General features: G+C 46.3%; 1 protein-coding gene across 3 annotated transcripts in view; it reads left to right on the top strand.

The window, feature by feature from the left end:
- Positions 1 to 94: 94 nt before the first annotated feature.
- Positions 95 to 23,392, top strand: part of fcho1 (FCH and mu domain containing endocytic adaptor 1) — a 65,009-nt gene continuing 41,711 nt past the window's right edge. The window contains exons 1-3 of one of the 3 annotated variants that reach the window (XM_066643486.1): positions 95 to 223; positions 15,871 to 15,924; positions 22,755 to 22,846. In XM_066643486.1, coding sequence (XP_066499583.1) covers positions 15,892 to 15,924; positions 22,755 to 22,846 — 125 coding nt within the window. In that variant the 5' untranslated portion in view covers positions 95 to 223; positions 15,871 to 15,891. Of the gene's footprint in view, positions 224 to 528; positions 547 to 4,549; positions 4,566 to 15,870; positions 15,925 to 22,754; positions 22,847 to 23,392 lie in introns of those variants that run through there. The other 2 variants (XM_066643488.1, XM_066643487.1) reach the window with 2 other exon arrangements.

Raw genomic sequence — 23,392 nt, forward strand, 5'->3', positions numbered from 1 at the left:
CGCTTCTCCGTTGACGTGGGAGTGACGGTTGGAATCAGAGCCAATCAGAAGAGGCGGTGGGTGGGGCTTACGGGACACTGTCAACGGCTGGTTACTATCAGATCACATTGAGCTCAGCACGGCTGCGAAGCGTAGCGCCAAACTGGGACTTTATATTCACGTATACATATTATTTACCGGCGAAGAAAATGAACCATACTGCTTTTATTCAAAGGACGACGGGGTAAGCTGGGTTTTGTCCTCTTCTTTGGTCGGTTATGAAGCTGTTTGATCGGGCTCGTGGCGTTTATCCTGGAGGAATATAGCAGTTTGTGGTGTGTGTTGGTGTAGTAGCCTGCTGAGGGAGAGTGTGTGAGGCTTGGCTTGTCTAAACATTGAGGGGCATCTCCTTTTCGTTGTCTTGGCTTGAAAACGTCGAGCAGAGGAGTTTAAAACCCATGTTTAAACCTTGGAAACTTAAGAAATATCGCCTCGCCTCGCCCAGGGCAACAAAGACACCTCTTGAATGTTTCCAACGCCAGGAAGTTCCCACAGCGTGGTTTAATGGTCTGTATTGGGCTGTACGTCTCAGACACTGGTAACCGCCTCAATCAAGACTATTCTGGCTCTATTCCTCTCACAAACTGCGCTTAAACCTTCTCTTATTTCCCCCTGCCTCAAAACAAAGGTATTTTATAGAGTGCTGGATAAAGCAGTCACCACCAAGGTGCAGGAGCTCCATTTTGGTTGTATACAGTTTGCATGCTTTGCAAAGGTCTCAAATGGAGATATGATCATTTATTGCAAGTGAAACAACTGAGCGGACTTGCAGTGGGTTAAATCTCTCTGTCAGAAGCATCTACTTTAAGTGTAAATGCCCTGCTTTCATTTAAATGACCAGGAAAACCTTGTAAACACTATATTCTGCACACAATGTTCGTTCTCTTGGCTCAGGAGCACTATGTAGTTCTACAGTTACAGACTGTAGTCCATCTGTTGCTCTGCATACTTTATTATCCCCCTTTCCCCCTGTTGTTCAGCGCTCAGGACCCCCACAGAGCAGGTGTAGAGTGGATCAGACACAGCAGTGACTGCTGGAGTTTTTAAACCCTGTGTCCACTCTGTGAGACACTCCTCCCTCGTTGGTCCACCTTGTAGATGTAAAGTCAGAGACCGTAGCTCATCTGTCGCTGCACAGTGTGTGTCGGTCGTCCTCCATAGTCCTTCATCAGTGACACAGGATTGCATCCAGCCAGCATCAGCGAGGTCAGGTACTGATGTGGATTGATGAGTTCCAGATCACAGACTCCACTCCGAAATCATTCCCAAGATATTGGAAGGTGCGTCATCACGAGAGACGCAAGTCCATTGAAAACTGAATAAATCAGGGGGTCTAGTCCAAGTTTCTGTAGATCATCGGTGTTTGTTTATAGGCATCGGCTGGTATGGAACGTATTGAATATCGTGGTCAGACCGCAGTCCTCATATGAGCAGTACCCTACTATACGTTAATATTTTGAGTGCCGCTGCTGTGAAAGGTTGACCACCAGTCGCATAATAAATTTATACCTGCTCTCATAGAGGCTTCATATGACGGTCTGTGGTCTCTATGCCTCCTGCAACCGAATCTGCTGCAGCTCACCGGTGCATGCACAAGTGTATTGTTTCCTATTCTGTGCTGTAAGCTTTTTGCAGCCTCTGAAAGTTCAGCACAAAAATGGTCTGTCAGGGGAATGTGTGTGTGTGTGTGTGTTGAAGTGGCTTCCAATTTTGGTTTTGAGAGGTGTTAATGGGCATTCCTCATCACCTGCTGCTTTCCAAGTCAAGCCAAACCCTTCTTTGAGGTTTGCAAAAAAGTTGCAACAGCTAATTTTGTGAGAAAGATTTCCACCAAACGTTGGAACATTACTGTAAGGATTTCACTGTATTCTGCCACAAATTCTCTGCTCCACAGCCCAGTGATGGTAGGGTTGATACAGTTCTAGCTGACACCGCGCATTGGGAATGGGGACTGGAGGCTTGTATGTGGTGTCCAACCGGTTGGCAGTGTTTTTCTGAGCACTCTTGCAGGGTTTACTGAATGCCTGTGTAGTAACAGAGATGGGGTGTGTTCTCTGCCATATTGTCCACCCCCGGCTCCTACTTCACTCCGAGGGGAGTGCTGCAGCTCCGCTTAAGTCCCGCTCAGACCTTACACACAGCTGTCAGCTCCTTGTGCCTGGAGTCTGATTAAACAAGGAACAGTGGCGGCTTTGACCCCGAAGTGGGCCGTCTGAGTCTGGGCCAGGATGACACCATTATAGTGTCCCTGTTACCCCAACACACACACACAAAATGAGGCCGTATGGCTGGAGAAGCTCACCCTGCTGGAAGGCATTGCCCAGACAGCACCTTTTAACTAAAGACCTGAGATTGAGAGAGGGCGTGAAAGAAGGTGAAAGGGGCATGGGAAAGACAGACAGAGAGCAAGGGCCAGAGCGATAGGGAAGAAGGGAAGGAGACAATTGGAGAAATAGCCTTGGGGAAGAAGCAGAAAACAGAAGAAAGACAGAGTTGGAGAAAAGCAGAAAGAGTATGAAGCCAGCTTGAGAGAGAGAGGTGGAGAAAGACATGAGGAGGAAGTAAGAAGGTGGGATAAAATTGTGGGGAAATCACTGAAAGAAGCATGGAGAAGGAGGGAGAGTGACTGAGGCAGAAAATGAAGTGCAGTGGCATGAGGAAGGAGTACCATTAAATGAAAGCGGGGGAGCGTGTTGGAGGAATCATGGGGAATAGAAGGAAAGAGTTAAATTAAACTGAAGTGGAAAGGAGACAAGTACAGAATGAAATGGATGGATAGAGGATGAAGTGGAAAAGTGTGAGAAAGGAGAGAAGATGATGACCAAAGAGAAAGAGTGGTAGAGAAAATGAAAGATGGTGGATGAAGCAGAAGAAAGAGAGAAAGAGAAAATGAGAGGCATCAAGAAGATGAAAAAGGAAGGGAGGGAGGGAGGGTGGTCTGCCCTGCTTTGCATTTAAATTTGAATGGAGTGTGGAGTGGCTCCCGTTCATTAATCTGAGAAGTGAAGACCTGCTGGGTCGATCTCCCCCCCCCCCCCCCCCCCTCAAAAAAAAAAAATACTTAGGCTGCCTACTCCACAGAAACTGGGTTAACAGAGGTGATTTAGTTTGGGACTCAGCCCTTTCCTTTCCGTGGCCTAATCCACAGAAGCAGGGATAGAGAAAGTGATTTGGGACACAGCCATTTACTTTTGGTGATCAGCACCGCAGAAAGAAGGTTAGCAGTGGTGATTTGGGACAGAACCTTTTTTATTATTAGAGTTCTTTTGGGACACAGCCCTCTCATTTTGGTGGTGCACTCCACAAAAATGATTTGGGACACAGCCCTTTCCTCTGTGTGGCCTATTTCAGAGGCAGCATTAGAAGTGATTTGGGACAACGCCCTTTTCTTTTAGGGATCAACACCTCAGAAACGGGGTTAGTAGATGTGATTTGGGACACAGCCTTCTCATTTTGGTGGTGTAGTCCACAGAAATTATTTGGGACACAGCCTTTTCCTATCTGTGGCCTTCTCCAAAGACACAGCATTGGGAGTAGTAAATTGGGACACAGCCCTTTTCTTTTAGGGATCAACACCACAGAAACAGGGTTAGTAGAGGTGAATTGGGACACATCCCTCTCCTTTTGGTTGCCTACTCCACAGAAATGATTTGCGACACAGCTCTTTTCTTTTGCTGTCCTACTCCACAGAAACGGGGTTAGCGGAGGTGATTTGGGACACAGCCCTTTCCTTTTGGCTCAGGAACCCGTACAGGGGCTTCTGGAAGTCTCTGGAGCGTCTCTGTTTTTTGAGCTTCACTGTTGCTTCTAGAGTTACAGCAAACTGGACATAACGGATCGCACAGTAGCTAGCACTGCTCTGCTGTTAGACTGCCAGGTGCCACCTTGCCAAGCAGGACAGTGCCAGGGGCGAGAGCTGGGCGAGCAGGCCTACTGCTCCGGGCACAACTCAGAGCAGATGGAGGATGGCTTTAGGCCTGGTTAGAGGCGAGTGGTGAGTTGTGGATGGGAATGTAGGGTAACCTGGTGCTGCAGGACAGGCCTGTTGGTGGGTCACCAACATTATACCCTCATAGGCAGCTAGGAATGAGTTATGTAGCATGTGTTAGACGTACTTTAAAGAGCTATAAGGGGCTGGTATTATACGTATGTCCCAGTTTCAGTGTAAATTCACAGGGCTACAGTCCCTGGACCGGCAGAGTCACTTTCTAGGTTGAAACCTGATGCTCATGATCACTATAAAGCCATGGTAACACCTTTGCAGTGTGCTTTGCTCTGCAAAATAGACAGGGTCAAGGTGGAGCCAGAAGATTGGTGACAGAAACGGTCCGTACCTGCCCCTTCTATGTCACCGTGGCCAGAGCAGCAGCGCTATTGGTAGAGAACACACCTTGATCTTGTGACCCAAGGTGGTGATCCTGGACCCTGAGCTCCTGGAGCTGTGAAGGTCCTGGGCCTTCAGACTAGATATGATCTCCATATGAGGATTCCAGACTAATATTTTTGGTCAAAAAGCAGCATTACAGGTTTGTCCACTATCTATCTATATATATATATATAATGTATATATATTTTGTGTTGACATAACAAAAGTAGAAAATTCAAGCAACTACAGCACTGTGAAACCTCGCAGCTCGCTGCAGTCCCGTTCCTTCAGGAGCTGGTAAAGCAGTAGTGTCTTTCAAACAGAAGTCACATGGACAGAGGGAATAACAATGTGTTTTCTGTTGGGATGCAGAGAGGAAATCTCCTCAGACTCCTGCAGCTTGAGTGAGTTGGTTATCTGGGTCAGTGAGGAAGCACATGATGACCTACACTGAGAAGCTGACAGTGACCAAGTGAGACCAGGACATGTTTATCGGGAGGAGATTAGTGCGGGTGCTGGGTTTTGTCTTCTGTCTCCCGTCTCCCTTTCTGTCTCCTCTGAGAACAGTTAGGGTGTTGGATAATGCGATTCCGATGTTGATGACGTTCTGGAAAGTGGAAACACAGCCTGTGCTGTCGAATTAATCAAGACCCCCGTCCTCACTGTTTGTTAAAACTGAGGATTTTATCTGCGTTTTGGCCTCCCATCCAGCAGGGCTGGGCGATATGGCCCTAAAATATTATCACGATGTTTCAGGGAGTTTTGGCAATAACGATATTTTCGGCGATGTAAACAAAACAATTAAATAATTATATTAATTCCAAGAACACACTATTTCAACAAAATGAATGTTATTTTATAAATATTAATATTAATAATATATTTAATTTCTTACTTGCATTCTATTTAATTACGTTTGAATTTAGTACAAATCTAACAACCGTATTAGCTTTAACTGCCCGTTAACGAGTCAGATTATCTCAATCATGATTATTTTTATCATTTAAAACAACGTTTGCGATGTTATTGCACACTAAGCATTTTAGGTCACTGAAAACACAGGTTTTTGAATACAGTAATTCCTCGCTACTTCGCGGTTCATCTTTCGCGGATTCGCTACGTCACGGGTTTTTTCAAGATGGTGTATGGCCGCTATATCGTGGATATTGAGGGGAAAATCTAGGAAAACCGTGAAAGACGTGTAAATTAAAAGTATTTTTATTATTATTTACATGTATTAGACTGGGCCTGTAGGTGACAAAATATATCATTTACAAGTATTTCTTACGTACAGTACATGTATTGTTCACGTCTACATCCGAGTGAAATTTACTGACGCTAAATCACAGCTTAGGAATGACTCTATTAAAGAAACTGGTAGGATATCACATGTAGTTCCAGCTGAAAACATTATAGAACGACTGTTTAATGCAAAGGGTGGGTTGTTAACAGTAACAGGGAGGGGTTTAAAAGTCCAAATACTCGTTAAATACATTAAAAAAAATATCTTTCCTCTACTTCGCGGAATTTCGAAAAACGAGGGATCACTGTGTGTGTGTGTGTGTATATATACAGGAGGTCCTCGGGTTACGTCAGTCCTGAGTTACGATGTTTCGTGGTTATGACACATCTCCCATTAAAAAATGTATAAAGCCTTGTTTCGACTTAAGTGTTTGGTGTGCGCGGCGGAATAATACACGGTTACGCGGGATAGGTGTTAGGAAAAGATAAGTGCTTACAGTATGTTATTTACGTACAGTGTGTACGTATGTTCCGACTTACACCGAAAATCGGTTTACGACGCGACGTAGGAACGGATCAACATCGTAAGTCGAGGACACCCTGTACATATGTAAATATAAACAATGCTGTATTGGAAATGTATAAAGCATTGTTACGATCTAGACTCTAGATTGTGTATTGCACTATAGAGGGAGTATGGAGTGATTTGGGTGTGTGTTTGTGCTTCTCTCATGCGTCTTAGTGCTTTGATGTCTCTCTTAAAGAGGTGCTATGGCCCCCTGCTGGACTGGCAGCCATTTTCATATTTGTCTGCACAGGGATATTTTCAGCAATTTCAAGAAAATCTGTTTTTTAAAAATAAACAGATCACTGTGGACAGTGTCCTCTCTCTACTGGTTGAAAGGATGGTGTACGAATGATCTACGAATCTAACCAGGCTAACACACAAAAATGAAGCGTAGGGATGCCACAATTTTCTCAGCTTTGCATCCCAAATTAGAGCACCCCCCGATAAGCTCTGGTCAACCCGTGCAAACACTGTGCCTTTAGTGACTCTGCGCTGGCTCTGGACCCGCCATGATCCATTGCCTTGATTGGTTGAGAAGTGAGTTGCAGATGAACACGTCTGTTAAAGCTGTACGTTAAATAGCTGAATTCACTCAACGGTGTCCACAGACATTTGGACATTGTGCCCCTCTGTTGTGCTGGGTCCCCCAGCTGCTCCAGCCCTGTGTTGGAGGTGATTTCTGGCACGTTTTCATGGACCGTGCTGGACTGGACTGGAGGGTCCACCAAACAAAACAACATTGAGTCAGGAACAATGGCAGGAGTGAAAGTGTTTAGCTGTGGGCTTTTTTTTTCTGCAGCGTCCTGAACAGGGACAGCACATCAGTACCCCAGCACGAGTGTGTGTGTGTGTGTGTGAGTGAAAGGTAACACTGGTACTGTTCTCGTGATGGTGTTGGTGGTGGTTTTTCTCTCATGAACACAAGGAACTACTGATAAAATCCAAGCTGTGTTTAGTGGTCAGTGTGAAACACTCTTTGTTTGTTAAACTCTAACACACACACACACACAGTTCTCTTTGTGATTAACGATAAAGCTCCGAGGGGGCAGCACTTCTGTATTTCAGTAAAGTACTTTACATTATTTTCGATCGGGCCTTTTGTAAAAGCCTCTAAAGCCGGAATTGACATGTTTTTATCCTCTCTGTTTAAAATAAAGCTCTCACTATAGATTTGTATCTGTTTGTTCGGCTGTAGTTTTTAAAATAAACAAACGCTGACGCTGAAAAACTACACCCACTGCTAAAACTGGACACGAAAGAGAAGGCATTCTTGATACAGGGTTTGTATCTATGTTTATGTTTAAGAGAATGATGCGTGTTGTTGATGGATGATCCATCCCCTATATTCCACTCCTATAGTTATCATTTTCTAGCCCACCGCTCAACCGTATCTTGCTTTTCCCCACCGCAGAACTCCATGGCTGTGTATTTATCTTGTTTATAAAGATTGTTTTTCTTCTGTTATGTCCCCACTGTGTGTGTGTTCATGTACTGTCCCTTTTAAAACCATGCTACCAAGCTGCAGTCACGTGATTCTGCCCCTATCTGCCACATGGAGGAGAACCTAAACGCAGAGGCCGACCGAGCAACTAGAGAGCAGCTAGTAACAAAGAAAAACACGGCGTCTGTTGTTTGGACGTGCTGTGTTATGGCTAAAAAAAAAACCCCACAACATTAGAAAACTATCAGATGTAAACCAGTGTCAGTCACGATGTCAGTCACCCTCCTCTGAGAGAGCCGCAGTGTGCTGTCAGCTGCTGAAAGGGGATTTTACCAATAGACGGAGGAAATGCAGAGAGTCTGACAGGAAATGATCACGACTCTCTGGTTCGGGGAAAGCTCAGCACGCGGCTGCAGCTCGCAGACTAATCCCTGTCTGATAACTGCGCAGTTAGACAGGACAGCAGGGTGTGTGAAGTCCTTTAGTATGAGACTGTGGTGCAGTCGACCTGTTTTTATGAAGTGATGGAGGTCCATCTAATACATTTGTGATGAATCTGAGATGTGTTCACTACTGAGAGGCGTAACACTTCTCACTGTTTGGTCCCTGACACCTGGTTTGTTTCCACTACCACAGCTGTTCCAGTGATGTTGTAAAACCCCGCCTCTAACAGGAACATTGGGAAACCACAGCAATGGCTGTGGTAACACTAAGCGGTGTTTACTCATGGTGTATTGGCGTGTTGTTGTTGTTTGGGACTGAACACAGCTCCGTCATCAGTTCAGACAGATCAGTAGAGTTTGTTCCTTCCTTGTTGCAGCGTCCAGCTCTCGCTGGATTCTTTCGTCGGCCACCGATCCGAGGAGCGTTTGAACCTCTTCAAAAGACCACGGCGTCATTTTACGAGCTGCCGTCGTGAGTCGGATAAAAACAAACGTGATCTCTGCTGCAGCTGGAGATTTTACAGATGGAGAGTTGGTGCTGGTCGTCTGCGTTGCGTGGCGTAGAGTGACGACTCTCTCTGGACGATCAGCGCTCTGCAAGGTTTACACGCCACGGTTTAGTCCCTACTCGACTCGCTCTGAACCACGAGAAAACAGCCACTAAACAAGAACCCGCTTCCAGAACCAGGACCTGATTCACCTGGTGGAGAAGGAAACAAGCCGAGTAGCCAATATTTTCTCATGGCTGGCTCATCAAACCCTCACAGAAATGTCCACTTTTACATAATGTAAAGACTTCACAGGAGAGTAGAGGCTTTTATTGCTGTAAACGTGGTACAAACGTTGGGATCTGGTGATACTCTAAGATATAATATGGCCTTTTATTATAAATGGCTTTGGAAGTGTCATAACGGCTCTGATTATGGTCATTTCTCCAATGTTTTAGTGGCTTTTACCACAGTGGCTCGTTAAAACTCAAGAGAGATTGGATTTAATTCAAGCTCAAGGCTGAAAGAGAAAAGGGCACTTAACGCAGAGCTGTTCCTGGACAGAGGAGTCCAGTCGAGTCCTCAAGGACCCTCAGCTAGCCCACGGTTTACTTCTGCTCCAGTGTTTCAGCTCCCAATGCCGCTGCCGAGTAATTAAAGGCCACGGAGTTGCTTTTACCCGCAGTAGGTGTTTTAAAGCAGAAACAGCCTGGCGTCCTCAAGGACTGCATAAATATGCTCTATTCTGTAGGTCAACAGGAACGTGTACTGCTTTCTGTCTTTATATTAATAGTGAATGACTATGACATTATGAAAATGCATGTAATTGTGTAGCCGACAAAAATAAACAGTAAATCTTAAAGGGGACCCATTTCCTCGAGTGAACGCAGTTCTGAGTCGTAGTGAAACATCTGTGGCCTGCTTTGGTCACAACACCAGAAGGCTCAAACCCCACATCTGCTTTCTCTCTCTGTTTGAACAGCCGAGGTGGCTTCCCACAACTCTGGAGGTGTGTTTGCTGCCCCTAATCACTAGTTTTAGTTTTCGTCTGCAGGGTTTCCCACAATGCTTTACACTTAGACCGGCCGCCTTCACAACACGATTAATCAGTTCATTGTGGAAAACACATAATAATCATTGTTCCAAAGTACTTTCTGTGACTCGTTTAATGCGTTATTCCTCAGTTTTCAGTCACAAACACGTGTTCTCACGCAGCTGTGTGTACGCGAGGTTTGAGCGTGTGCAGCACATGCTTGTAAACATTGATTTGAATGTGTACTCGATTCGTGAACCGATTCACTCAATGAGTCGACTCTACACTCAACACATCGTGTAAGTTCCCCAAAGCGCTCCAAAGATGTTCCTCAGAACTTCTAATCACCATAATCTTCTATATCGATTATATTGTTTATTTGTATTCTGTTATTTCCCGCCCCTAAACGCTGAGGGTGACTCGAGCTCGTACCAAAGAAAAACACAGCGTCTGTTGTGTGGACGTGTTGTGTTTTGACTATACTTTTTTACAATCGCACACCGAATATAAACAGTGCTCAGAAAACAAGAACGGAACGAGCTCCCGGCAACGTTAGAAAAACTATCCCAGCTTTAACACTGGCACATATTTACAGCTCCAGTCAAAAACACAATAATCGTTCAAGCTCAAGTAAACAAACATTACTCACCATCGCCCTCTACAGGTGTCATTAACAAAAACAAATAAATACAGACCACTCACTGCTGCTCTCTAAATCTGTTCTTAAACATCACCCAATAAACCAACAGCTCTATAAGCTGTTCTTAATAAATATCAAATAATCACCAGTCACTTCTACCTTTTTACCACTTTTTAAAATGCAAATCTTAATAAGAGAGTGGTGGAATTAGTGAGAGACTTGAGAGGGAGTGTTAAAAAAAAACCCAGAGATATAGATTGTTTTAACTTGGGACAGGAGCAGAAGAAGAGAGAACAAGAGAAAATGAGAGATTGAAAAGAGACACTGAGTATGAGACTGGAGAGGAAGTGAAAGGCCAAAGAGAGGGCAAGAGAGAGACAGGAAGTAAGGGCAAAGAAATAGAAAGCAGGGTGGAGAGGTAGAGGAGAGAGAGGGGCATGGAGATGTAGAATAATGCTGAGTTTTGTTTCTAAGGATGATGCTGGATGAGGGGTAGTGCTGTCGAAAGTGTAGCTACTGTGAGAGGTCTTTCTCTTTTCTCTCCTGATCCCCTCATTTTTCACTGCAGCCATCTGTTTTGTGTGTGTTAGCTTCTGCGATGTTCGGAGTGTGAGGACTAACTCATCTGTCCAGCACACACACACACACTCTCTCTCTCTCTCTGTATTTCTACACACAGACACAGCTGGAGGTTTGTTCAATGTCATTAACTGTCTCTCTGTCCCCATCTCTCTCTCTCTTTCTACTTTTACACTCATCATTAGCTTGTTCATCTTTCACTCTCTGCAATTTTGCCCTTCCTTTCTGTTTCTTCTTCCCCCCCCTCTCTCCCCCCTCTACTTCTCTCTACCTCTCTCTATACCTCTCTCTCCCTCTCTCTCTCCCTCTCTACCTCTATCTCTTTCCCCTCTACCTCTTTCCCTCTCTCTCTCCCTCTATCTCTCTTTCCCCTCTACCTCTTTCCCTCTCTCTTCCCCTCTACCTCTCTCACCCCCCCCTCTCTCTCTCTCTCCCTCTATCTCTCTTTCCCCTCTACCTCTCTCTCCTTCTATCTCTTTCCCCTCTACCTCTTTCCCTCTCTCTCTCTCTCCCCCTCTATCTCTCTTTCCCCTCTACCTCTTTCCCTCTCTCTCTCTTTCCCCTCTACCTCTCTCTCTCTCTCTCTCTCTCTCTCTCTCTGAGTGCAGATGTGACTGATTTGTTCTCTGAGGGTGGTGGGATTGTTTTACTGTGTGTGCAGGGTGTTTTGTGTCTGATCTAAAGAGAAAGTGTCTCCTACAATTAATTCTGCTTTTAAAAGCCCAGTCGCCCAAAGAGATGAGAGTGGATTAGTTTCTCGGCCTGCACCACTCTGCTCTCTCGACTCTAAGTGGGGTACAGCGCTTCAGTCAGAAATGGAGCAGCACTGTGTTGCTCTCCAGGGTCCCTCCAGAGCTCCAGGGTCTCACGGGTGACTGGGTGAGCGTGTGAAATTGTCCACAGGTGTGTGTGTGTGTGTGTGTGTGTGAGAGAGAGAGAGAGAGAGAGAGAGAGACAGGGTGAGTGTATGAAACTGTCCACAGGTGTGTGTGTGTGTGTGTGTGTGTGTGTGTGTGAGAGAGAGAGACAGGGTGAGTGTATGAAACTGTCCACAGGTGTGTGTGTGTGTGTGTGTGTGTGAGAGAGAGAGAGAGAGAGAGAGAGAGAGACAGGGTGAGTGTATGAAACTGTCCACAGGTGTGTGTGTGTGTGTGTGTGTGAGAGAGAGAGACAGGGTGAGTGTATGAAACTGTCCACAGGTGTGTGTGTGTGTGTGTGAGAGAGAGAGAGACAGGGTGAGTGTATGAAACTGTCCACAGGTGTGTGTGTGGTGACCTGTGATGGGACCCACTATTGAAGATCGAAGTGGTTACAGAATATGAATGAATCATATTGGACGGAGTTCTGTGAGCGGTTACATTTGCCTATGTGTATGTGTGTCTGTGTGTGTGTGTCCTCGAGCAGGTGAACTCAGTGCTGCAGGTTGTGGGCGTTAAAGAGACGGTGCGTTAGGAAATCTCAGCTGAATCTCCCTTACTGCTCTCTGACTAAGCTTTATTTGGGTGTGGAGGCATGGCACTGGCTGTGGTTTTCTCAGAATCCCAACACGGCAGATGGATCCGCCAACACTCAGCAGCTGTGGAGGCTGTTTGACAGCGCTTTGAGGAAGAATCATCCCACAGAGCTTCCACAGGTCTCACAGGGAACCCTTTACTCAGGGCTAATAAAGAGGACTTAACAGCATCTCTGTATCCACATTGTGGCTTTATGGCCGCGTCCAGGCGGATCAGTTTATTTTTAAATACGTAGGTTTTGTCTGCGTTTTGGCCTCCTGTTCACACGCAAACGTCATCTTAGATCACTGAATGTGGAGCTTGTTGAAATGCATGCAAGGGAAAATAATGCCACACGTCTCTGGCTGATATGCAAATACCTCTTCTCTCCGTCTATAGTCTACATTCAACTAAAATGTAGATGAAGCTAGCGCTAGATTTCAGATTCCCACATGTGCATAAATATAAATGATGTTGGATTAGAAATGTATAATGCACTGTTAACATCTAGATTCTGTAATTTGTTGCGTAGTACACTACAAACGAGTTCGCTTCTAGTACAGAGGGTTTCAAATTGCTCCGCCCCCTCACCAGAGTCCCACGCTTATGTTAGAGCGCAAAGACGAGGTTAAAGGCTAAGCAGCACTTAATGGACCTCCATGAATATTCCACATTATTGTAGTTACTGACAGATATAAGTATGAATTAAAATGAAAACAGCAGCTTAATTTGCTTTAAAACTGACAATTTTATTAAATTGACGAAAAAACCCGAGCTCCTACGGAAATTCTCGAACGCGACCGTGACGTCACTGGTGGACAACAGCTGAACAACGCCGCGGTAAAACACCGTTATGACTGACTGTTATGACAGTATCTAGCTAAATAACCAACATTATTCATGACAATAGCCTAGCAATAAGCTAAACTCAAATGTAGAGGTACCGTTATTCTTGTAAATGTGATCGAAGTCGAACTCAAATTCCTCCGACACTATAAACCTCCGTAATGCAGCTACGTAGCCGAGTATAATCTGAGCACCGAGTTTAGCGAGTCAAGCTAACGTTAACTAACACCAACTAAAACAGGCGAAGTGAGTGTCCTTACCCTGTTTACCTCCATGTTACAGAGGCTCTTGAACACCTTTCGTTGGTGTCCTTACATGCCCATATTGTTGGAAAAGCGCCAGTGAAATGAGCTACAGATAACGGAGTGAGCGGATGGTCCTTTCCAAAGTGCCCGTTTAAATTTAGTCCATTTTCTGGATATTTTGGGATCTTTGGGCCATTTGGTCACAGATGGGGGGGAACCAACGGTCTTTTAAACCTTATTCCTTCAATTAATAAGAAATAACATGTTTTCTGATGATCAATAAACACAAGTTAGGAACTCAAACTCCACTGTGTTTATTTGTTTGACACTTTCATATCGCTGCTGCTTAGCCTTTAAACACCGCAACGAGAGCGGAGAACTAAAAGCACTGAGTAAAAATGGAGAACAAAAGAAAACTGAACACAAACAGCCAGAGCTTCTGCTCTTTGCTCCTCACTGCTGTGCACTCAGGGTCGGGGTGAACAGCGAGCGGCTCGTTTAAAGGAACAGGCGCGTTCTGAACAGGGCTGTTTACACTGGGGGAGAAATGCTGCTGCTGTGTTTGATTGTGGTGGTGTTTTGACCAAAGCAGGTCACAGATGAAGGTCACATTAAGCCCCAGGAGAAAAGCAGAAGAATAGTTGTTGCGTTGTTAGTTGACAGATTTATTGATTATAAGAAGGATCTGTAGTTTCAGTTCAGAGGCTGCTGCAGTTCTTCTCCTCTCCTGTATCCAGAGTGTACACTTTGTGTTTGGCCCTTTTCTGACCTGCTGTATTCTGCTCTCAGAGCCGACTGCTGTGGCTTATTTTTGGACTCCGCGTCTCTGCCAAGCTGCTGCCCGCTGTGGACGCTGGTGCTGAGTTAATTAAATGGGTGTTAGAGGGTTGGGGGGTACAGGAGTGGAAAGAGGGACAGGAAGTCTTGTGTGTTATGATTGTCTTTGGATTGTGGTTGTTTTTCACTACAGTTTTGACTCGGATTGTTGAAGTGCCCGGAGGAACTTTACACAGAACAAGCGGTGTATGCCTGAGTCTCTGTGTGTATGTCAGTGTGTGTGTGTGTGTGTGTGTGTGTGTGTGTGTGTGTATTAAAGTGTTTCCCTTTCCACTATGAGCTCCTGCAGAGTTCTGGCCCAAGGCCCTGGCCCTGACCGTCCAGAGAAAACCCCTGTGGTCAGCAGTGGACAGGCCACAGGAGCTGCCAGCAGTAATAAAGCTTCAGCAGAATAACAGGATTCACACTTTGACACCTGCAGTGTGGAGGTCCGCTGATGAAATGAAATGTGTTGGAATCGAGCAGAATCTGATGACGGACAGAGATCCAACTCACCGTTCGCCTCAGCACAGCTCGGGTTTATCAGTCAAGGGTTGTGTGTTGACCTTGGGTCTTGGTCTCAGACAGGGATTAGTCCTAGTCCTGGTGCAGTTTCTCTTTAATTACTCTGAAAATAATAAGAAAAACTAATGGGGTTGTGGCTTCCATCACCATCTGGGGTCACTGTCTGTGAGGAGTGTGGTGTGTTCTCTCTGTGTCTGAGTGGGTTTCCTCCGGGTGACTGTCTGTGAGGAGTGTGGTGTGTTCTCCCTGTGTCTGCTTGGGTTTGCTCCACGTGACTGTCTGTGAGGAGTGTGGTGTGTTCTCTCTGTGTCTGTGTGGGTTTCCTCCGGGTGACTGTCTGTGAGGAGTGTGGTGTGTTCTCCCTGTGTCTGCGTGGGTTTCCTCCGGGTGACTGTCTGTGAGGAGTGTGGTGTGTTCTCCCTGTGTCTGCGTGGGTTTCCTCCGGGTGACTGTCTGTGAGGAGTGTGGTGTGTTCTCCCTGTGTCTGCGTAGGTTTATTCCAGCACACCTAGTTGGCAGGTGGAGTGTGTGTGTGTGTGTGACATAGGAGGGAGTGACTGGGTGAAAGTGAGACTGTGTGTGTGTGTGCGTGTGTGTGAGAGAGACAATGTCAGGGTGTGTTCCTGCTTTGTGCCGTGTGACTCTATGTAATCCCCCTGAACAGGTGCTAACAGAAATGAATGAACGAGTGAATAATTATGAAATGTCTGTTCTCTCTTGTTCTCTCTCTTTCTCTCCCTCTCTTCTTTTCATCCAGCTTCGCACACGCCGCCTCCTCCCCGGACTGTTTTTATCCTCCCAAAGTTGCCCTTTTCTTTTTTCCTCGTCTCTTTGTGGGCGCCCCCGAGGGAGTTTAGGTTTCCGTCGGATTCTCCGCAGTGCCCCTGTTTCACCGCGTTTGAGCCGGATGTTCCTCCTCCAGTGCCGTTGTTGTTAAGCGTTCCTCTTCGGGCAGCAGTAATGAATGTGGTTTTTCAGCTGTCGTCCGTGCCACGCTCCACTGGAGGAATGCCTCGCTGAAGCTGGAATGTGATAATGCCGTACCTTCAAGGTGCAGAGAAATAACAGACACATGCCAACGTTGTCCTCTCTCTTTCCCTCCGCAGATCTCTCTGAAAAGCCTCTAGATGGAGATGGCATACTTCAAGAACAACTTCTGGGTGAGTGTTTCTGTCTCGACGCTGCAGGATTATGACCTGATGATCTCTGCCACAGACGAGGAACAGCGTTATGTTTTCAGTGAAGGGAAGGGAGAAGAAGGTTCCCTTTAGAACTGCAGTGGAACTTCTTAATGCACCTAGAACTGAAGTTAACCCTTTAGAGCACTGAGCACGCTCATGTACAGCTGCTTCAAAGCATTATTTCCTTTCATGCTTTTGTTTGAAGGGTGTATCCGCTCAGTGTGCACCTCGGTAGCTGTCAGGAGTGTCTGGAAACTTTTGGCTGAGTCAGTACCAGTGGTTACTTCCCACCTCCGGCAGGAAACATTGGATGGACTGTGTTATGATTTAACTGACAGATATAGTTCAGAGAGAGAGAGAGAAAGCAGGAGAAGGGAGGTAAAGAGAGATGGGGAGAGAAGAGGTACAAAAGGGGTGTATGTGAGTGAGAGAGAGTGTGAGTGAAGGAGAGAGATGGAGGAAGTGTAAGGAGAGAGAGAGATGGAGGAAGTGTAAGGAGAGAGAGAGAGAGATGGAGGAAGTGTAAGGAGAGAGAGAGAGATGGAGGAAGTGTAAGGAGAGAGAGAGATGGAGAAGGGAGGTAGAGAGGAGATGGAGAGAAGAGGTACAAAAGGGGTGTATGAGAGGGGGAGAGGGAGACAATACAGAGAGGAGGGGGGTAGAGAGAGAGAGAGAGAGAGCAGGAGAAATTATGTACGGAGGAAGTGTAAGGGGAGAGAGAGAGATGGAGAGAAGAGGTACAAAAGGGGTGTATGTGAGAGTGATAGAAAGAGAGAGAGGTAGACTGGTAGAGGAGTGTTGAGAGATAGATGGAGCAGTAGAGAGAGAGAGAATAAAGGAGTGGAAAGGGCCCGGTTGTTGTCAGCCGGTCCCGGGGGGGATGGCGGAGCTGTGATTCTGCTCACCTGGCCGAGCTATTTCAGGTGTGTCCCACTTTAACAGCAGAAGAATGAGAGAGGAGGAGCGAGAGAGGGATAGAGAGAGGAAGTGCTGATACAGTGGATCCCAGTCAGCTGGAGTGCTCCTCCCTCAGCGGAGCAGGAGAAAGGTGGAGGTTGGGTTTCTGAGCCTCTTCCTGGAGCTCAGTCACGCTGCAGCGGTAGAGATGACTTTAAAGCAGGCTCCACGGTGATGCTCTTTTCTGAAGCAGATCCTGATTGGCCCTCCCACTCCCCCATGTTTACATCTGGGTGCAGAAGTATGGCGTCAAAACAGGTTCAAAACAGTTCTGAGAACCAAAAAACAGAATCCATATTCAGAGTTATAAAACATTTCCTTGAAGAATCCGTTTTCGTGTTCATTCCGCCTGAATATTAATGACAGTTTTCTCAGTTCCAAAATGACATTTATTGGTTATGGATTCTGTTTTTTTTTTGGTTCTCAGAACTGTTTTGATGCCATACAGAAGGTTGTTCACCCAGTTTAACACACTGAAGCAGCTGATGTTTTCACAACAGTAGACTGTTCGCCCCAGAGCCCAGACCTCAACACTCTTTTCTTTCTCTCTCTCTCTCTCTCTCTCTCTTTCTCTTTCTCTCCTTTCTCTCTCTCTTTCTCTTTTTTCTCTCTCTCCCTCTTTCTCCCTTTTAGCTCTTTTTTTCTCTCTCTTGCTTGCTCTCTCTCTCTTTTCTCTCTATCTCCCTCTCACTTGCTCTCTCGCTCTCTCTCTCTTTCTCTCTCTCACTTGCTCTCTCCCTCTCTCTTTTTTCTTGTTCTCTCTCTCTTTCTCTCTCACTTGCTCTCTCCTTTTTCTCTCTCTCTTTTTTCTCTCTATCTCTCTCTTTCTCTCTATCTCTCTTTTTCTCTCTCACTTGCTCTCTCACTCTCTCTCTCTTTTCTCTCTCTCTCTTTTCTATCTATCTCTTTTTTTTCTCTTTATTTTCTCTCTCTTTCTCACTCTCTTTTCTCTTTCTCTCTCTCTCTTTTTTCTTTCTTTTCTCTCTCTCTCTCTCTTCTCTTTCTCTCTCTCTCTCTCTCTCTCTCTCTCTCTCTTTTCTCTTTCTCTCTCTCTCTTTCTTTTTTCTCTCTATCTCTCTCTTTTATTTCTATCTCTCGCTTCTCTCTATCTCTCTTTCTTTCTCTCTCTCTCTCTCTCTTTCTCTCTCTCTTGTCTCTGAGTGTCACTGACGGGTTAAGTTGCTGATAGATAGAGTTGTCTGGAGATCACTCATCCGTGCATGTGTGTGTGTGTGTGTGTGTAAGATAGGGAACCTCCTCTATCGTGTGTCTGAAAGCTGAAAGGAACCCTGCCTTCCCTCCACACACAGAGAGTGATAGAGAAAAGCCTTTATTCCCCATCCCTCTTCCCAGAGTCTTTCTCCGACGGTGGGGACACAGCTGAGCTGTCCTTCTCTCAGCAGTGGGGACACAGTGGGTTTCTGACAGCTCATGACACACAATCAGGCAGAGTTTAGATGCATTTAGTGTTTTACCGCGTCAGAAACTACACAGGGAAGTCTGTGAGAGCAGGGGACAGGAACGTTTACTGTTACAGTTCCCCAGTGCTGTAATTTTCCATTCATTACTGAGAGGTTCTGAGCAGTGCATTTTTGGCTAAAATGTAAACATAAGAATAATGCAAAGGTATCATTAAAGGTGCCATATTCTCCCCCAGAACATAGGTCTTATTCTTAATGAAACACCGTGACCTGCTTTGGACAAAATACCACAAAGATCAAACCACACAGCAGCGTCCTCCCCATGTCAGAGCGATCAGTTTCAGCGCCTGTTCCTTTAAATGATAATGAGCCGCTCTCTGTTCACCCCGACCCCGAGCGCACAGCAGTGAGGAGCGAGGAGCAGAAGCTCTGACTTTTAGCTGTTTTCACTCGATTCTCTTTCTTCTCCGTTCTCGTTTTGTGTTTATAAAACGTCTTCCTGACTTGGTACAAAAGCAAACCTGTGTTTGTGTTCTTGCGTGTGTGTGTGTGTGTGTGTGTGTGTGTGAGAACAGCGGTGGGAGAGTGAGTGAGGAGACACATTTAGGTAATTACAGCAAAGCTTTAATTAATTACGTCTCAGAGCGGGAACACGCTTAATTTAGCTGTCCCTGCTTTCTTAATTTCTCTCTCTCTCTCTCTCTCTCTCTCTCTCTCTCTGTCTCTCTCTGTCTCTCTCTCATACACACTGTATGCTATTAGAATCACATCTTAATGACGGCTTAATGTCGCTTTTGTTTTCTCATTCTTCATGTTGGATTTGAGGGTGGTGTGTTAGTAAAGGACTGTCTGAGAGAATCTCCTTTAAACACAGAGCACCACAGTCGACCTCTCACCCCCCTGAACACACCCTGCATCACTCTGATTAATCTGTCTCTCATCTCTCTAATCTCTCTCTTTCTCATCACCCTCTCTACCCCTTCCCTTCTGCATCTCTCTGTCTCTCTTTCACCTCTTCTGTCATCATTCTATCATCTCTCTCTCTCTCTCTCTCTCTCACACCTGCAGTGGACAGCTGGGCTGGTGCTCCCCCTCCCCACCCCCCACCTGTATTCAGAGTGTGACATCAGCAGTCAGAGAGCTCCCACAGCGCCCCCTCCCTCTGGCTCTCTTAAATGCACATGAATGAACACTGGCCTTGTACTTAGACACAGAACAGAAATTTCACACTCGCACACACACACCATAAACCATCCACAAACATGGCAGTAGAGTGTGTGAGTGTGTGTCTCTGTGGCTTTGGGTCACATTTACTCACACACTTTTTTTTTTTCTCGCTCTCTGCTTTCTCACCAATAATATTATTTTATTAATTCTTATTTTACGTTCCGCTGCGTCCGTGTTTCAGAGCCCTGTCTCGTCATTTTAGGAAGTATTTTATTGTGCTGCAAATATTCTTTTTCTCTGCACAGAAGGAGAGTTTTGCGTCAGGACTCTCCCTCTCTCTGTTATTACTTGGCATCAATAAAATGAATGTTTGTGGCGTCACCCTTCTCTGACTCTGTAGGGCTCTAGCTGTTCTGTGTGTGTGTGTGTGTGTGTGTGTGTGTGTGTTACTGCTACAGCTCTAAGATTTGCTAAAACAGAAATTCCGAATCTAACGTTGATTTTCCCATGTGTTAATGACAACGCCTGATGATAATAATGACTGATTATGCTAATTAATACGCATTCATTATGCTAAACTGGACACTCTTGTCCCGACTGTGTGCTGCGTGTTTTATTCGGAGGAGTTTGGTGAGGTGCCAAGTCCAGCAGAGTGGGTGTTTTATAAACGTGTCCTTCTCCTTCCAGTGTAATTGTTATTGTTATCACGCTACAGTAGGGGCCCTGGTCCTTGAATTGTTCTTAATTACTCTCGCAGTGTATTGGAAGCCGTCCCTAAATTACTATCCCGTATGTTAGTGTTCTGGAACACTATTATAGCAAAGAGGAACAGTCCCTAATCAGTGTTTCCTTCATTCGAGCACTGTTTACCGCAGGAGTTCTTAACCTTCGTCTTCACAGCTCCTTTGAAAACAGTCATTCGCGTGTGAAGCAAGCAGCGTTCAGTCAAAGTGGGTTTGTCATGACCCAAAAAAAACAGATCTACAGTAGATCAGTCCGTAGGAGCTCCAGTTCAGGAGAGAATCTGCAGAAGAGAAAACATTTACAGCCAAACAGACCCTAGCTTCTAGTCTGGGAAATGTCTGCAGAGGAATCCTCATAACGTCCAGCAGTTTCAAAAATGCAAAAATAGTTCCATTGTGAGCTCCTGGAGGAATGGGAGTTTAGTTTATTTGATGATGATTGGTCTGTGGATGTGCACAGCAGGGTAATCCTGTGTGTCATCGCATCCAACAGCACCTCAGCCGCAGAGGTTCCGGGAGGACTGTGCTTCCGTTTGCATCAGTGTGTGTGTATATTATTTTGTAGAACCATTCTCTCTATAGAAAGAGGCCATTTAAATGAAGTGGTGTGTGTGTGTGTGTGTGTGTGTGTGTGTGTGTGTGTGTGTGTGTGTGTGTGTGTGTGTGTGTGTGTGTGTGTGTGTGTGTGTGTGTGTGTGTGTGTGTGTGTGTGTGTGTGTGTGTGTGTGTGTGTGTGTGTGTGTGTGTGTGTGTGTGTGTGTGTGTGTGTGTGTGTGTAGGGGTCACATGTGTAATGTTTGCCTGTTCCTAGCATCCTGCCACTGGTATGCCTGGTGACACTGAATCCTCTGTGTGTGTGTGTGTATGTAGTAACCTGGCAGTGTTGCGTTGATAGTGTGTAGGGAGGAGGCAGCTTAGTTGTCTTGGAGTCCGGTTACACACACACACACCACTTGTGGCTCTCCTTCAGTGAAGCAGCAGAACATTGTTTTACTTTAAATGTTTTTAAAGTGATCCACGCTGGAGTGAGACATGCATCACTGTGTGTGTGTGTGTTGGGAGAGGGGCGGGGGTTGACGGGATGTACCAGGTCTACAGGACTTCCAGTGATCCCTCTCCCACCTGAGAGTAGTGTGAGTTCGGCTGTCTGAGTGTTTATAGAGGGCTCCACAGACACACACTGTGTGCTGAGATGTAAAGTGTGGTCTATTTTTACTCAGGTGGGGCCTGACCTGCAGGAAGTGTTGTTATTGTGTTGAGAAGGTTATCGCCTGAAGATCAGCTGAAAGATCAGCGCACTCATGTTTCTGTCTCAAGTGTGACCCTTCAACCCTCACAGGCAGCCAGCCACGTTCTGCCTTTTCCCCTTTTTGTTCCTATTTTTAAATGTGACTTTATATATATACACACACACACCTGTAGAAACACTGAACTGACCACGCTGTCCTCGCTCTCTCTCTCTCTCTCTCTCTTTCCTGAACTGACTGGGCTGTCCTCGTGCGCTCTCTCTCTCTCTCTCTCTCTCTCTCTCTCTCTCTCTCTCTCTCTCTCTCTCTCTTTCCTGAACTGACCGCGCTGTCCTCTCTCTCTCTCTCTCTCTCTCTCTCTCTCTCTCTCTCTCTCCTGAACTGACCGCGCTGTCCTCACTCTAACATATCTCGCTCTCTCTCTCTCTCTCTCTCTCTCTACCTCTCTCTCACTCTTTCCTGAACTGACCGCTCTCTCACTCTCTCTCTCCCCTGAACTGACCGCTCTGTCCTCGCGCTCTCTCTCTCTCTCTCTCCTGAACTGACCGCTCTGTCCTCGCGCTCTCACTCTCTCTCTCCCCTGAACTGACTGCTCTGTCCTCGCGCTCTCACTCTCTCTCCCCTGAACTGACCGCTCTGTCCTCGCTCTCTCACTCTCTCTCTCCCCTGAACTGACCGCTCTGTCCTTGCGCTCTCACTCTCTCTCTGCCCTGAACTGACCGCTCTGTCCTCGCGCTCTCACTCTCACTCTCTCTCTCCCCTGAACTGACCGCTCTGTCCTCGCGCTCTCACTCTCTCTCTCCCCTGAACTGACCGCTCTGTCCTCGCTCTCTCACTCTCTCTCTCCCCTGAACTGACCGCTCTGTCCTCCCGCTCTCACTCTCTCTCTCCCCTGAACTGACCGCTCTGTCCTCTCACTCTCTCTCTCCCCTGAACTGACCGCTCTGTCCTCTCACTCTCTCTCTCCCCTGAACTGACCGCTCTGTCCTCGCGCTCTCTGATAAGAGTCCTTATCCACCTCCTGGCACTTGTCAGAGATTTGCACTTCATTCTCACGGATGCAGATATTTCCATTCAGTTCTGGAGGAAGCCCCGAGGTTGGACGTGTCTCAGCGTGTTCTCTGGTGGCTTTGCTTTCGTCAGGCCTCTCAGCGCTTGCCGTTTTTACAGACTACTGTCATGTTGACGTTTAGCGGCTCTGCAGCGTGTGATTCGTGTTCTTCACTCCCATGTGTTCTCACTCGGCGTGCTTCATGTGTTTGTGTCTTTTTCAGGGGGAGAAGAATGCGGGGTTCGACGTGCTCTATCACAACATGAAGCACGGGCAGATCGCCACCAAGGAGCTGGCCGAGTTTGTGAGGGAGAGGTGAGATACCGGCTTGCATTCCAGCTTTAGTGGGAAAGACGTGGGAGGGATCATGGGGATGGTGACGAGGGAAAAACGAGACGGAGCCGGTCTCACGTTGATTTCCAGTGGATGGGGCCGGTTTTGGAGGAATACATCATCACTCTAGGCCTTCTGGGAGGTTCAGATATGGGCAGTAACTGCGATCACATGTCGTAGCACAACCTGCTTATAGTCGAATGTTTAAAACAGCACTCTGTCGGGGTCTTTACTGAAAGACTCACTGTAAAACCTTTACATCAGAAGTACACTCTGTGGTAGTGCCTTGTAAAATATAGTCATTTTCTTTACAAGCTTCAGACGTCCACATTGAGCTCAGGTGACTGTAAAGAGTTCAGTTCACACGGACGTGCCATTAATAAGTGGCACTAGCTGGGATTAGTACATTTTTATAAGCCTTTCACATTCCTCAGTTCTCTGACATCAAAATGGAAGAATGGGAGAGAAGACTCTCTCTCTCTCTTTCTTTCTGTTCTCTCCCTCCTCTCTATCTCAGAATCAGTCTCT

The sequence above is a fragment of the Hoplias malabaricus genome, chromosome 14 (genome assembly GCF_029633855.1).
Source record: "Hoplias malabaricus isolate fHopMal1 chromosome 14, fHopMal1.hap1, whole genome shotgun sequence".
NCBI lineage: Eukaryota > Metazoa > Chordata > Actinopteri > Characiformes > Erythrinidae > Hoplias > Hoplias malabaricus.